This window comes from Micromys minutus, assembly GCF_963924665.1.
Source record: "Micromys minutus genome assembly, chromosome: X".
Lineage (NCBI taxonomy): Eukaryota > Metazoa > Chordata > Mammalia > Rodentia > Muridae > Micromys > Micromys minutus.
This window is the reverse complement of record NC_137970.1, coordinates 14,773,787-14,788,152: the sequence shown is the minus strand read 5'-3', so window position 1 is coordinate 14,788,152 and position 14,366 is coordinate 14,773,787. Positions and strand designations below refer to the sequence as shown.

Below are 14,366 nucleotides of genomic sequence, written 5' to 3'. Positions count from 1 at the left end.
TCCCTGACACAATCCTGATTTTTCACCTTATGACACTTTCTACATCATTGTGGAAGTCACATTATGTGCTTGTCAAACACAAGGTTTATTTGTTTTGTGTATATACACATTTTGCTTGAATTTATGTATCGTGTGCATGCATGGTGCCTGCGGGGATGTCGGAAGAGTGTATAGGATACCCTAGAACTGAATTCCTAACCTAGGAATAACCTAATCAATCTTCCACTGCGATTATACCACTGAGAACTACATTTCCCATAATGCTTGGTACGGCTCGTTTCTATGACGCTTGAAAGAGTTTCCAAGTTCTGATTCCTGTTTCCCACGGCTTCAAGGCACCTGTTCATGAGGCGTTGCATTCTGGGATAGGTTCTTGCGTTTCTGGGCCGGCCCTTAAAGACGAGCTAAACTTCCCAGCAAGCAGAGCGCTGGGCTGGGACTAGAGCCAAGATGGCGGGCAGTGAGAGTCCGCCACCGGCAACCCCGTCAACGGCTCCGATTTCTTTCGGTTTCACTCGCACGTCTGTTCGGAGGCGACTGGCAGACCTCGGAGAGGGCGAAGGACAGGCCCCAGAGGAGAAAGATTTCTTGAAGACCGTGGAAGGGAGGGAGCTGCAGAGGTGAAACGCCGGGTCTTTGCACGTTTTGAAAATCGGTGAAATGGGTTTAAGCGGGAGGACAGAATAAGAGTAGTTTGTCCTGGTGGCAGTGGCCTGAAAAGCCTGAAGCACAGCCTCGGGAAATGTATGGAGGTAACCAGGTGTATCGGCAAATGCCTATAAGTCAAGACCTGGGAGGCTAACTCAGGAGGATCAAGAATTGAATGCTAGCCTGGCCAACTTGAGAGCCTATATTAAAAAAAAAATAAACAGAAAATACTATTTTTTTAAACAACTTTGTTTTAAAAAACAGATAAATGTACAGATTTTAAAAGCATTTTTACCTAAAACTATATGAAAGTACTAATTTAAGGGCAGGAACAGGGAGGTTTGTTAGGTGGGTAAAATGGGGCCTGAGAACCAGAGGTAAAGAGTCCTCTGAAAAAAAGTTGTTGGGACTTGACGCATGCGTTTTTTTGAAACGGAAAGGAGGGAGAATGACAGGATTCTTCCCGTCTCAGCTGAAATGTTGGGAGCTTATTCGATTTGGAGAACGGGCAAAGTCAAGTTTGGGGAGCCCATCACAAGCAAAATTAAGAAATGAAGGTCCGAAAGGCCTAAGTGGGGAACATCTAAAAGGCAGCTTGTGGACCTATGAATCTAGAGTAAAGGTGGTGATTTGTAGGTCATTGTGGTTGGAGGCCTAAGAATGATTCCCACAAGACACAGTTAAAGCTGGAGGCACGAAGAGAAATGAAGAGGTTGACTGAGAGTTTATAAGACCAGCCTGGGCTACATTGTGAGATGACTCAAAAAAGATGAGTGGACCTATGAATAGTAACCTGTGGAACATAGTCCATAGGTCTGGGCATTGATATTTATTTGGTTTGTTTCTTCTTTTCTTTCTTTGGAGGGGGTGTCATGATGATGTTTCTCTGTATCCTGGCTGTAATGCAACTCACCTTGTAGACCAGGCTGGCCTTGAACACAGAGATCCTCCTGTCTCCTGAGTGCTACTGGGATTAAAGTCATACCTTGCCATAACCTGGCTGTTATTTCTACTTTCTAATACATCTACTTTCCCAACCCCTTTTCTCTATCCACATTAGTGTGAACCCTCCAGAAGTCCCCAAGGAGCTGGTTATCCCATTGATCCAGAATGGCTCTCGCAGGCAACCACTGTCCAAGAACCCTAAGCCATCCTCAGAAACTAGCACTGTGTTGATGTCAGATGGTGTGTTGTCCCAGGCCGTGAAGGAACTCATTGAAGGTGAGTGAAACCTTCCTCTTTGCTCTGCCCCAGTGCAGATAGAAGGGAAAGAAGTTGGAAGGATAGGGTATGGCCTCATTTATCCCTCCCATTCTTCCTTAGAATCCAAGAAGTCTCTGGAGGAGAGGGAGAACGCAGGTGTTGACCCCACGCTCACTATTCCCATGATCCAGAAAGGATGTACTCCCAGTGGGGAAGGAACAGACAGCGAACCTCAGGCTGAGACAGTGAGCTGTCCCTTTGCCTCCCTCCTACACTATCCCTCTACCCTGTCTGCCTAGCCTCCTTGCACTTAGCAGGGAAAGTGTGTGTGCATGTCCCAAAGCCCTGCCAATTAGCATTTCCTCCTTCCATCCTTATTAGAAGAATTAAGAAACTAGATAACAGGGTGTCCTAAGAAACATACTTGAATTCTGGGATTGTCTGAATGAGGTGGATATACAAATGCCATGAGGGTATGTACTGTTTGGAGCCACGTTTGTCTGTTTCCTCTTTCCATCTTTCTTTGTTCTGATTTTAGCCTGCAGTGCTTGAGGAGCACAAAGGAAGCTTATTATTGGATTGGAATGAATGAGGAGGGGTTGGGCGGTAGATGAAGGCAGAGGGGGCCAGATCAGAAAGGGTCTTCTGACCCATAGAGCGGACTTTTGTCTTTTACTGTGAGTGAAGTGAGAGCTAAGGGGAAGTCTTGAGCAGACAAGGTTTATAACTGGGTCCCCTTTGTCTTCCCTGACCAAAAATAACTAGGAAGTGAAGGTAGGGACAGAAGGAGTAGCCTAATCCAGAATAGATGTCGAAAGGACACACACATACATAGGAGTGGCTGGAGTGAGGCCTGGAAGGATAGTTAAGGTTTAGTGAGAGAAGAACAATCAGAGTGGATACTCTTAATGGCAGTAGCAGCACAAGAACCCCACACTTGTGGGAAATCACTGTTATGTGTCAATCTGAGGCAACTTACAGTGTGCTGAGTAATCATAAAGGAATGAAGAAATGACAGCAGAAGAGATGGAAAGTGTGTTTGTGGAAATAAGTTTTGACCTCAGCTTCTTAGCTTTTTAGCTTTTTTTATCCTTTTTGACACAGGATTTTTCTGTATAACAGAGCTCCTCTGGCTGTCCTGAACTCACCAGGCTGGCCTCAAACTCACAGAGATCCCTCCCTCTGCCTTCTGAGTGCTGGGATTAAGGGTGCTCAGCTAACGTTTTAGCTTTTATTCATAAAATTTTTGTATATACACCCTCTCTTTCAGCTTAGCTAGTCTCAGTCTTCCAATGTGCTTTGGATTCTTCTTTTTGAGACAGTTTTATGTAGTCTAAGCTGGCCTTGAATTCACTCTGTTGTCAAAAATGACCTTGAACTTCTGGTCTTCTACCCCATCTTTTTTGAGACAGTCTTGCTGTATCTCTGACTGTCCTGAATTTCTATGTATATTAGGCTAGCATCAAACTCAGAGATCTGCCAGTTTCTGCCTCCCAAGTACTGGAACTAAAGGTATACAAACTACATTCCACTTTGCCTCCCTTAAAAAAAAAAACTCTTTTTTTCTTTTTTTCTTTCCATTCTTTGGTTGGAACCCAGGACCTTCCCTGTGCTAGAATGCCTGTTATTGAGCTATACTTCTTGCCTGTACTTCATTTTATCCTGTTCCAGCCTTGACCTTGTTTCTCTTAATTTCTGAATTTCCAAGCCTCCACACCCTCTACATCTCAGATGACCACAATTCTATCCATCCTTCCTCTCAGCTTAGAATCCTTGGAGCCAATCCTTGACTTCCCTTTTTATTTCATACCCTATACATAGCCAATCAGCTTAACCTCATTATCTCCACTTCAGAAGATCAGAAGCCGATAGCTTCTTGTCATCCACATTACTAGCATCCTGGGCAGAGACAGCATCTGGACTAAGTTTCTCATGGGTCTTTTTTGAGACTCCCATGTGACTCTTGGTCCCATGTCTCTTTTCCAGCTCTGCTCATTAATTTCTTGCCATCTCTGCTTCCCCTTTTTGTGTTGATTTTCATGGTTTTTAACCATGCATACAAAGTCTTTCCTTACCTCAGGCCTTTTTTGTTTGTGTTTTAAGACAAGGTCTCACTGTGTACCTCAAGCTGGCCTTGAGCTCACAGAGATAAAATGCTCCAACCTCCCAAGTATGGCCTTTATTTTTACAACCATGTCTTTTTGAAGCAGTCTTCTCATATCCTCATCCGTTCTTCTATCTTTTATCATTTATCTGATTAAATGTTATATCAGTGGCTCCCCTCTCCCTTTGAATTCCCTTAGCCAGGTATTTTTTGGAATTGGTTTTGAGATGGAGGTGGGCAGTCTCAGCATGTTGCCGAAGCTGGTTTCAAATTCTTGGGCTTAAGCCAGACTCCTCCCTTACTTCATACGTTGCTGGAACTACTGAACAATGCTACTTTATTTTTAAATGTATCACCACTTGATATATCATGTTTTCTGAACTTGATTTATTGTATGTACTGACAACTAGAACATAAGTCCCAACAGAGGTTTTCCATTTTATTGGTTCCTTATCCTCAGCACCTAAATAAAATAGCACTTTTCATAGAATAGGTCCTTTAAATTTTTTTGAAGGCATGTGTATTTTTATTTCATGTGGATGACTTTTTCATGTATGTGTGTATGTATGTATGTATACCATGCTTTTTAACTGCTGAGCTGTCTTTCCAGCCTCTATAATAGGGTCTTTATAAATATTTGTTGAAGTTGGGTGTGGTGGTCCATGTCATTAATTCCACCACTTGGAAGACAGGGATCTCTGAGTTTAAAGCCAGCCTGGTCTGGTCAATGTAGAGAGTTCCAGGACAGCTAGGGCTACATAGTGAGGGCCTGTCTCAAACAGCCTGCCTCAAACAAACAAACAGTGGAGGGGAAGGAGCAATAGAGCAGTGGCTCAGTGTTAAGGGCACCTGTGGCTCACAACCATCCATACCTCTAGTTCCAAGGCATCCATCCTCTCTTCTGACCTCCACTGAAACAAAACACAACACACATCATGGACACACACACACACACACACGTAAGCAAATCATTCAAACAGATAGCATAGAATCATTGTAAAAACGGTTTTGTTGTTACTGAAAGATGGGGGGTTGTGAAGGAGCAGAGTGAGGAATGATAAGGAATGAAAACTGTCCTGGAGTTGTCTGTTAGGGGCCAGAGCTGAAGAAAGTCATCCCTTGATTGACAGGCAGCAAATGTACCGCAAACAGGGCTCATCCCAAGCAAGGTCTGACACTCTTCTCCTGCCTGACCAATAGGTGCCAGAGGACGCCGACTATGAGGCAGTCCCTGTGGAGGCCTATGGGCTGGCCATGTTGCGAGGCATGGGATGGAAACCTGGCAAGGGCATCGGGAATACTTTCAGTCAGTGAGTTTGGTGGGGGGTTTGAGGGGAACAATGGGTATAAACAAGACCCCCATAGTTACATTTAATCTAGAACCATCCAGATGGTGATCATCGCCCTCACCAGTTCAGTAGTTGCCTACTACTGTTTCAAACTGTGCTTTCCACAGACTGTAGGGTTAAGCCTCTATTCCAAAAGAGCAAACAACCTCAGATTTCCTTCTAAACACTAAGAAGATCCTCTCTGTGAATCAATTTCCTCGTCTGAAATATGCAGGTGGTACTGCCCTCACAGGCTTGTTGCAAGAATTAAATGATTTACTCATGAAGTACACATGGTAGGATTTAGTCGCTAGTAAGTGGAAACTAAATATCATTACTCTTATAAAATTATAATACTTTCATTGGGGTGGTGTGTAGCCCAGTGATACAGGCTTGCCTAGCATGTAAAAGGTCTTTCATCCCTAGAAGCAAAATTTCTTTGCAGTTGTAAATCCTAAAGGATTCCTAAGTCATTTTGTAAGCCATATATGACTATGATTGCTAGTGAACATTCTTTACTCTTTACTGTTCCCCTTGTCTCTGTACATACTATAAGATTTCTTCTGAGACATACTAGTACATTTGTTTATACAAACTTGGCACTTGTAGATAGGAGTAGTAGAAGTATATGAGACAATTTAGTTAAACTGCATGCAATTGCTAAAAGTGAAGCTCAATGGCAGAGTATGCTTATGCATTGAAGCCCTGGATTTGACCCCTAACACCACAAAAAAGGCTGACATTTTTATAGCTCAAAAAGTTCCTATATGATATCAGAAAGGGTAATTAAATATAGATATGAGGCTGCTGAGGTATCTGGGCAGGTAAAGCTCTTGCCTGTAAACCTGATGACCTCAGAACTCACATGGCTGAAAGAGAACAGACCTTCCCACCCCCCAAGCAGTCCTCCGATTTTCACATGTGTCAAGCATACATAAGTAAATAAAATATTTAAAATTTCTGAGGGGGGTTTGGATGCTGGAAGAGTTGTGTTGGGGACTTGTACTCCCACAAGCCTATGTTTCTCTGCAGGGTAGTGAAGCCCCGAATCAACTCCGTAAGGCCGAATGGCTTAGGGCTGGGTGCCAACCTGATGGACGCTCAGGCATTGGTTTCCACTGGTTCTCACTACCCACTAAGACCAGATGGGGATCGCGAGAAAGCTAAGGAAGGCCAACCTCAAGGGCTGATGCATGGAGGAGCTGTGGTTGTCCTTTCTGGCCCCTACCGCGGCCTCTATGGGAAGGTAAGAAACAACACGTCCCTGAAGCTGTGTCAGGTAGCAGGGGAAATTAATAGGAGGGCTGCAGTAAGGAACAATGGTGGCTAGGAAAAGTTGCCAGGTGTCATGGTACATGCCTGTAATCCTAGCACTCCAGAAACTGAGGCGGAGAAATCACAAATTCAAGACCCTCTTGGGAGCTGGAGAGATGGCTCAGTGGATAAGAGCACTGACTGCTCTTCCAGAGGTCCTGAGTTCAAATCCCAGCAACCACATGGTGGCTCTCAACCATCTGTAATGAGATCTGATGCCCTCTTCTGGCATGCAGATATACATGCAGAACACTGTGTATATAATAAATAAACGGATCTTTAAAAAAAAAAAAAAGACCGCCTAGCAATTGTCTAAAGTAATAAAAATGTTAAAAGCATAGGGATCTAGCTCAGTAGTAGGAAGAGACACCTAAAGGAAAAAATAAAACAATGAGAAAGAAGCAGTACTGTACTATACTATACTATACTATACTATACTGGACCATACCTATAATACCAGCACTCAGGAGACTGAGGCAAAAGAATTTCCAAGAAGAGTTCAAGGCCAGCCTAGGATATTCTCTCTCAAAAATAAATAAGAAATACAGAGTTGTGAAGTCCAATCCCAATGGAAACATCTACAAAACACTTTGAACCTAAGGCTCAGAGAACATTGCAGAAGAAGGAACAGAAAGACTGTAAGAATGGTGAGGACTTTATTGTAAGATTGTCTCCTAGCAATATCAGAAGCTATACCATAAAGTGTCACCAACATGACTGTCCAAACATGAGCTAAACGAGAACAACACTGGTCAACATGTCAGAATGGATGGAGAAAGCCCATCATGAGGCCTCAGCCCTACACAAAGAACTCTATGCAACTGAGGAAAGCTGGGAATGGGAGAGATGACCTTCCTAGGGAAGAGCACACCAACTGATTGGTCAGTGCCAAAGTGCCAAACAGCCCTGAAAATGTACATACAGATAGTATTATATGGACTGAACAGGTTTTGGAGAGGGTGGGGGAAGAAGGGAGGGAGAGAGACAAGGGATGGGCACATGGTGGCATAATTGAGAGACTGAAGCAAAATTCAGGGCTATCCTGAGCTATGTAGTGAGTTCATAGCAACCTCAGGTATTTAGTAAAACCTGTGTCCAAAGAAACAAGGGGTTGGGGATATAGCTCAGTGGAAAGTGCTTATTACATGATCTTGAAGATCCCAGAGCCCATGTAAAGTCCAGGAGAGAGTAGCAGCTGCAAGGCCTTTTTGAGCCTCAGTTCTGAACCAGAAGGGAGAAAATGCCATATCCCACAACCTCCACAGTAAATGTGGGAACTGGGGAGATGTATCCATGTGTAAAGTGACTGACTAGCGTTGCAAGCACGAGGACAGGAGTTTGGATCCCCAGTACCCACATAAAAGCCAAAGGTAGGCAGATCTCTGCAACTTTGAAGACAGCCAGCCAGGACTATCTACATCTATATCATTTTTTAAAAAAGGAAAAAGCATGTTAATAAACATTTAAGGAAGATACCTGCTGTCAACATCTGTCCTCCACACACATGTGCACACACCACATAAACAGCAGGTATTTGCATGTATACCACATATACACACGAGTCTTCCTTTTACATTTTGCTAAGGGAGACACAGGAACATATAACTGGTCCCATTTTTCAGGAGTCATGGTTTGAGAGAAGAGACGAACGGTCACAACCTATGTTTGGGGATAGTGGTGTACACCTTGAATCACAACACTCAAAGACTGGTGGATCTCTAAGTTATAGGCCAGCCACAACCACCTAGAACTATTCAAAAACAAATGCAAAGGTCACCGCCTGCTCAGAGAGAGAACCCAAGTCTGTTGGAGGTAAGACCTAGATATTTTAGGTCTAGCAGCATTAGTCCATTTACCCTCTTCCTTCCATCTCTCACATTTTAGGTAGAAGGCCTAGATCCTGACAATGTACGGGCCATGGTTCGGCTGGCAGTAGGCAACCACATTGTGACTGTTAGTGAGTATTGCCTGCGGCCTGTTTCCCAGCAGGAGTTTGATAGCCACACCTCCAAACCAGGTGAGACTCTTAGAGCTGGAGACTTGGAGAAGCATGGGGACAGGCAGGCTCTCCAGATCTGTAGAGAGAAGGGGCACTTTGTGACTTCCAGTTAGAGGTCAGGAATGAGAGACAAGAGTAGTTTATTTTTCATCATATATTATGTAACAAATTTTGTAGCTATAATAATATTTTATAAGATAAATAAATTAATAAAAAAGAGTAGTTTATTTACTTTTTGTTTGGTGGTGCTGGGATTAGAACCCAAAACCTTGACAATGCTAATCAGGCTCTACCAAGTAACCATACCCTCAGCCTAGTTTGTTCAGTTTAACTGAGAAGAGCTTGATCTAATACCATGCATCTTCATCCTCTCTGAGCCCTAAGAAATGAACATGGAATCCAGTTTCTACCCCAAGAGGTCCTCATGTATTTAGAGTAGCAGTCCCCTCTTTTACTAAGTATGAGACTATGGTGTGAGCAAGGAGAGACGAACAGAACAGTGATGGTTGTAGGAAGGCCAGTTTGGAGGTGCCTGCAGCTCTTCGTCCAGTCTTGCAAATGAACACTAGGCAGTTTACTCTGCTGTCTTTGTTGTGGGCCAGGTGGTTGAGAGGGACTTCTTGAAGGAGGCGGATAGGGAATGGGGCCTTTGCCAAGAGGACAATGACCCTTGGATGGAAATGTCAGTGAGATAGTGAGGCTTTCTTCTTGCTGTCCCTATTGCCCCTTGAATAGGCCATGTGAGCAAAACTTCCACAGAGCAGCAGAAGAGAGCAACTGGAACAGCCTCGTCATTGAAGGCCCTGCAGAATCGGGAAGACTCAAAGAGGAGGCAGAAAGATTCAGAGAAGAAGCGGAAACACTCTCCTGACAGGTAGGAGCTGGTCTACTGGGCTTGCACAGTATGGGGTGGCTCAAGCAGTCAGGGAAAACTTCTAAGGCAAAGCAGGGCATTAGAAGCAACTGGAAACAGCAGTAGGGGTGGGTTTTACAGCATGCATGGCTTTTAAAGTTAAGCCAGATGCAACATGTATGACAGAAAGCTAAGCCAAGTTCTGGCTTTCTCCTCAGGCAAGATGGACCTGATCCCAAGACTGAGAAAGCAGGCTCTAGAAACAAGCACTGGTTGCACAGGGACCTACGTGTGCGATTCATTGACAAACTGCACAAGGGTGGCCGCTATTATAACACCAAGGTATGAACCCCACAACTTGAGGCCCTTTCCTCACCCAGGACTGGACCCTTTAACTTTCTAGCATCTTACCTCTATTATCTCTCTAGATGACAGTTGAAGATGTCCTGAGCCCAGAGACATGTGTGTGTCGGACAGATGAAGGCCGAGTTCTGGAAGGTAAGTCTGAGCTACTATACCTGGGATGTTCCCATCTTAGAGGATAAAGAAAGGGTCTATTTGAGGAGCTGGAGAGATGGCTCAGTGGTTAAGAGCACTGACTGCTCTTCCAGAGGACTCAAGTTTAATTCCAAGTATCCACATGGCAGCTCATGAGTATAACTCCAGTTTCAGAGGATCTGATGCTCTCTTCTGACATCTGTGAACAACAGGCACACACATGGTACAAGCAAAACACTCATGCCCATAAAAGAAATAAATCTAAAATAACTTTTAAGAAGAAAGGATCCATTCCAGTTCCTGGGTGGCTGAGGCAGGATTCCCACAAGTACAGGGTCAACCTGGGCTGCAATGTAAGATCCTATTTTAAAAAGAAAAGAAATGGGGGCTGGAGAGATGGCTCAGCGGTTAAAAGCACTGATTGCTCTTCCAGAGGTCCTGAGTTCAATTCCCAGCAACCACATGGTGGCTCACAACCATCTGTAATGGGATCTGATGCCCTCTTCTGGTGTGTCTGAAGACAGCTATAGTGTACTCATACATAAAATAAACAAATCTTTTAAAAGGCAAGAAATAGCAAAAAAGAGGGGAGAGGAAAAAGTACAGACCAAAAAAAGCAAGAGCAATGGAGTTGTACAGGGTTCCGGTTCTTAGCAAGGCCCAGCATCCTCTTCCAGAGCAAATACTTCCTTGAGAGGGATAACCTAAACCCTATGTATTTTCCAGTTTGTCCCTGTCAAAAACTATTGCCTTTACTGGAAGAAGTGTACTGAGCTTGTGCTGCAGGGCAGGCTGAGAATCTACCCAGTATATAGTTTCTGTAGGAACATGCTCCTGTATGGTGGTTATTTCTGTGACCTACTCCTTGTTTTTTTTCTCACATGTGAAATGGGTAGAGTGGCACTCCATCTATCAACCAGGTGTAAGAGTAGCTCTAATAAATATTAGCAAAGGCTCTCCTGACAGAATCTGGCCAGGCTGGCCCTTACTATGGACTTTATTCCCCTCTCTCTCATCTGTAGGTGTGAGAGAAGACATGCTGGAGACCCTGGTTCCTAAGGGAGAGGGCCACCGTGTGATGGTGGTGCTGGGACCACATGCTGGAAAGGTAAGTCCCATGTCTGGAAATGAGAGTCTGGAGATCACATCACTGAGGATCTGGGGGATCTGGGCTGACCTTGCTCACTCTGCCCCATCCCTCCTCAGGTCGGACTTCTTCTGAGTCGTGACAGAGTACAGAGTCACGCTTTGGTCCAACTTAGGAGAGAGAATCGGGTGGTGGAGCTCCACTATGACGCCATCTGCCAGTACGTGGGCCCCGGTGACTCAGATGAAGACTGACACATGGACCACTACCCGTCACTCAGGCTGTCACTACTTTTGTTACAATCTATAACAGATGCCAGGGAGAAGATGGGAGATAATTGTTCTGTCCTTTGAGATGCGAGGATGGGGATGTGACTAGATAGAGCAAACTATTCACCAAAATTTAGAGTGTAATAAAAACGTTTTAAATAGTGGAAGGATGAAATTCAAACCAGCATGTGAACTGTAAATTTGGGTGGGAACTGAGATAACAGAAGTGGAAATACTTCAATTCTTAGCCTCATTTCCCTGCTGAAGGTCCAGGACAAGTTAAATTACCCATTCAATACATGGCTCATCCTTAGAAGATAAAAACTATGAAGTCTGTCCCCAGACAAACTATAGAATCTGCTGCATCTCAAAAAAAACTTCCTAAGTTTGGATCTTGAATGGCCTTCAAAGGCCCATATTTTTTCTAAGATTTATTGTATTTTGTTGGTGTTATTGTTGTTTTATGTGAGAAAAAGAGTATGTGATTGTGAATACAAATGCCTCTGCAGAGAGAGAATATGTGTTATCAATACAAATGAACTCTTTTAGAGACCATGAATGTTGAGTTCCCCTGGAGTTGAAGTTACAGGCAATTGCAAGCTGCCCTGCATGGGTGCTAGAAACCAAACTTGGGTCCGTGGGAAGTGCGGTAAGCACTCTTAACCACTGAGCCACCTCTCCAGCTCATATGCCCATATGGTAAAGGATTCTTGCTCAGGATTGTGCTACTAGCACATACTTTTGAACTTTGAACGATAAAGGCCTGGTGGAGATTACTTAGGTCATGACTTAGAACCTCCAAAACTGATCCAAATGAGACCTTTCCTCCTTAAAATTTAATTATGGCTGGTAGTTTGTCAGAGGTAGGGGAAACTAACTGTTGTGCCCATTGACAACTCTAGTAGGGACATGTTTCGTCCTTGATCCAGGGAAGAAATCCAGGATTGTCCCTGAGCTGATGATGCACTGAAGAGAAAGAAGGACTTCTTCACGAATAGAAGGGTTAGTTTCAATTTCCAATGGAGCTAGTCACTTTTAGTCCCAGAATGTTACTTAGGTCAAAAAGTATATAAGACTCATACAGTTTCTCTGCTTGCCCTAGGTGATTATATTCTTTAAAAAAAAGTTGAGGATTATGAACCATTTTCCTGCTTAATGGTTGGAGAAGAAAAGTCAGAGCCTTAGACACAATTGTTTCTAAATCATCCCTAAATTTTATACACACGCACACGATGTTTGACTTAGATCTGGGCCACAGGTTAAAAAAAAAAAAAACCTAACTTGTCAGCCTGTGGCACACACTGAAAAGAATCAAAACACCCCTGAACAGGTTGATACTGGTAAATGTGGCTAGAACTAGGGCTCAGTATTGGTATATTTGCCTCGCATATGTAAATCCCTGGGTTCCACATCCAGTACCATCAGGGGGAAGAAGGAAATTGCTGTCTCTGTTGAAGTCAAACTGAACTCTTTCTGGCCAAATTGAACAGAAAAAAGGACATGAGTTACACCGAGTGCGGTGGCCCATATCTGTAATCTAGCACTTGAGAGGCCAAGAAAAGTTCATATGAGTCCCAGGACTCTGAGCTTCACTGAAACAACCTTTCTTCAAAACCTAACAGGAAGTGTGCTAGGTGTAGTGTAGCACACACCTTTGATCCTAGCACACAGGAGACAAAAGTAGGCAGACTGGAGAGATGGTTCAGCAGGTTAAGAGCACTGACTATTCTTCCAAAGGTCCTGAGTTCAATTCCCAGCAACCATATGGTGGCTCACAACCATCTGTAATGGGATATTATGTCCTCTTCCGGCGTGTCAGCAACAGTGTACTCATAACATAAAGATTAAATGTTTAAAAAAAAAAAGGTAGGCAGACCTCTATGAGTTCGAAGCCAGCCTGGTCTACATAAGCTCCAGGCCACCCAGAAGTCATAGTAAGAACCTGTCTCAAAAAACAAATAAGGATGGTGTGGCTTTTTCCCTTCCTATTATCCCTTTTATGTCTCTCTTATCTAATTGCTATAATCTAAGACTTTATTGATACTTTATCAAATAAGATAGGAGAGAGTGGATATCTCATTCCTGATTTTAGAGGAAATGCTCAGTGTGTGTATTTAATATAATGTTGGCTATAGATTTATTGTATATGGCCATTATTATTTTGACATATTTCCATGCATTCCTACAGTCTCCAGAGCTTTTATCACAAAAATATGTTGGACTTTGTCAAAGGGGTTTTCAGCATTCATTGAAATAAGTCAAGTTTTACTGTCCTTGAGTTTGTTTATATGCTGTATTCCATTTACTGGTTTATGTATGTTGAAACACCTTTGCCTTTAGGGAATGAAGCCTACTTGTTCATAATGTGTAATCTTCTCCATATGTTCCTAGATTCAGTTTTTAAACATTTTGTTAGGAATTTTTTAACATATTTTTATTGACTCTCCAGGAATTTCACATCATACACCCTGATCACACTTCAGTCCTTCCATGTCTGTCCTACTTTGTGACCTCCCTGCCAAAACAAGTTAAAATAAAAATAACAGTAATTTAAAATTAGAAAATAAAACTATGTCCCATTTGTGTTGTCTCTATACTCACTGGAGCATGGTCACACTCTCAGTGGCCTGTCTCCTAAGTAGAACTGACTCCTTCCTATCTAGACTATTACTTTTGGGGGGTTGGGTTAGGGGTTGTTAAGGAAGCCTTTCATGTCCTTCCATCTCAGCTGTGCATCTGCAGTCACCAATATTACAGCAAAAGTACCCTCCTTGCTCTTCACAGCAGAAGCACAGATCATGAGCCTTCACAAAGTTTATGATTACAGCAGACTAAACGTGGCCCCAGGCTGCAGTAGGACCACAGACCCAGACAAGGCCCATCTGGCAACAAGGACACCGTGGCCTCAGGTGGCAGCACAGACCATGAATATCCCCATGGTCTTCAGTGGTAACATGGATCACAGACATCAGGACAGATCCTGGCTGTAGTAGAAGCACAGACATGGTTCTCAGCAGCAGTACATGCCAGACATAACCATGGCCTCAGATAGCAGTGCAAGCC

The 14,366-nt window shown here is 43.5% G+C and overlaps 1 protein-coding gene across 1 annotated transcript; it reads left to right on the top strand.

Moving 5' to 3' along the window:
• Positions 1-450: 450 nt before the first annotated feature.
• On the top strand, positions 451-13,841 carry GPKOW (G-patch domain and KOW motifs; the record flags this gene model as incomplete). The annotated part of the gene is made up of 11 exons (XM_080911064.1): positions 451-620; positions 1,709-1,869; positions 1,972-2,096; positions 5,156-5,265; positions 6,316-6,529; positions 8,482-8,614; positions 9,332-9,470; positions 9,668-9,791; positions 9,878-9,947; positions 10,970-11,055; positions 11,154-13,841. The coding sequence occupies 11 exons, from the start codon at positions 451-453 to the stop codon at positions 11,286-11,288; spliced, it is 1,467 nt and encodes a 488-aa protein (XP_080767190.1). The 3' UTR covers positions 11,289-13,841.
• Between the last annotated feature and the right edge of the window lie 525 nt (positions 13,842-14,366).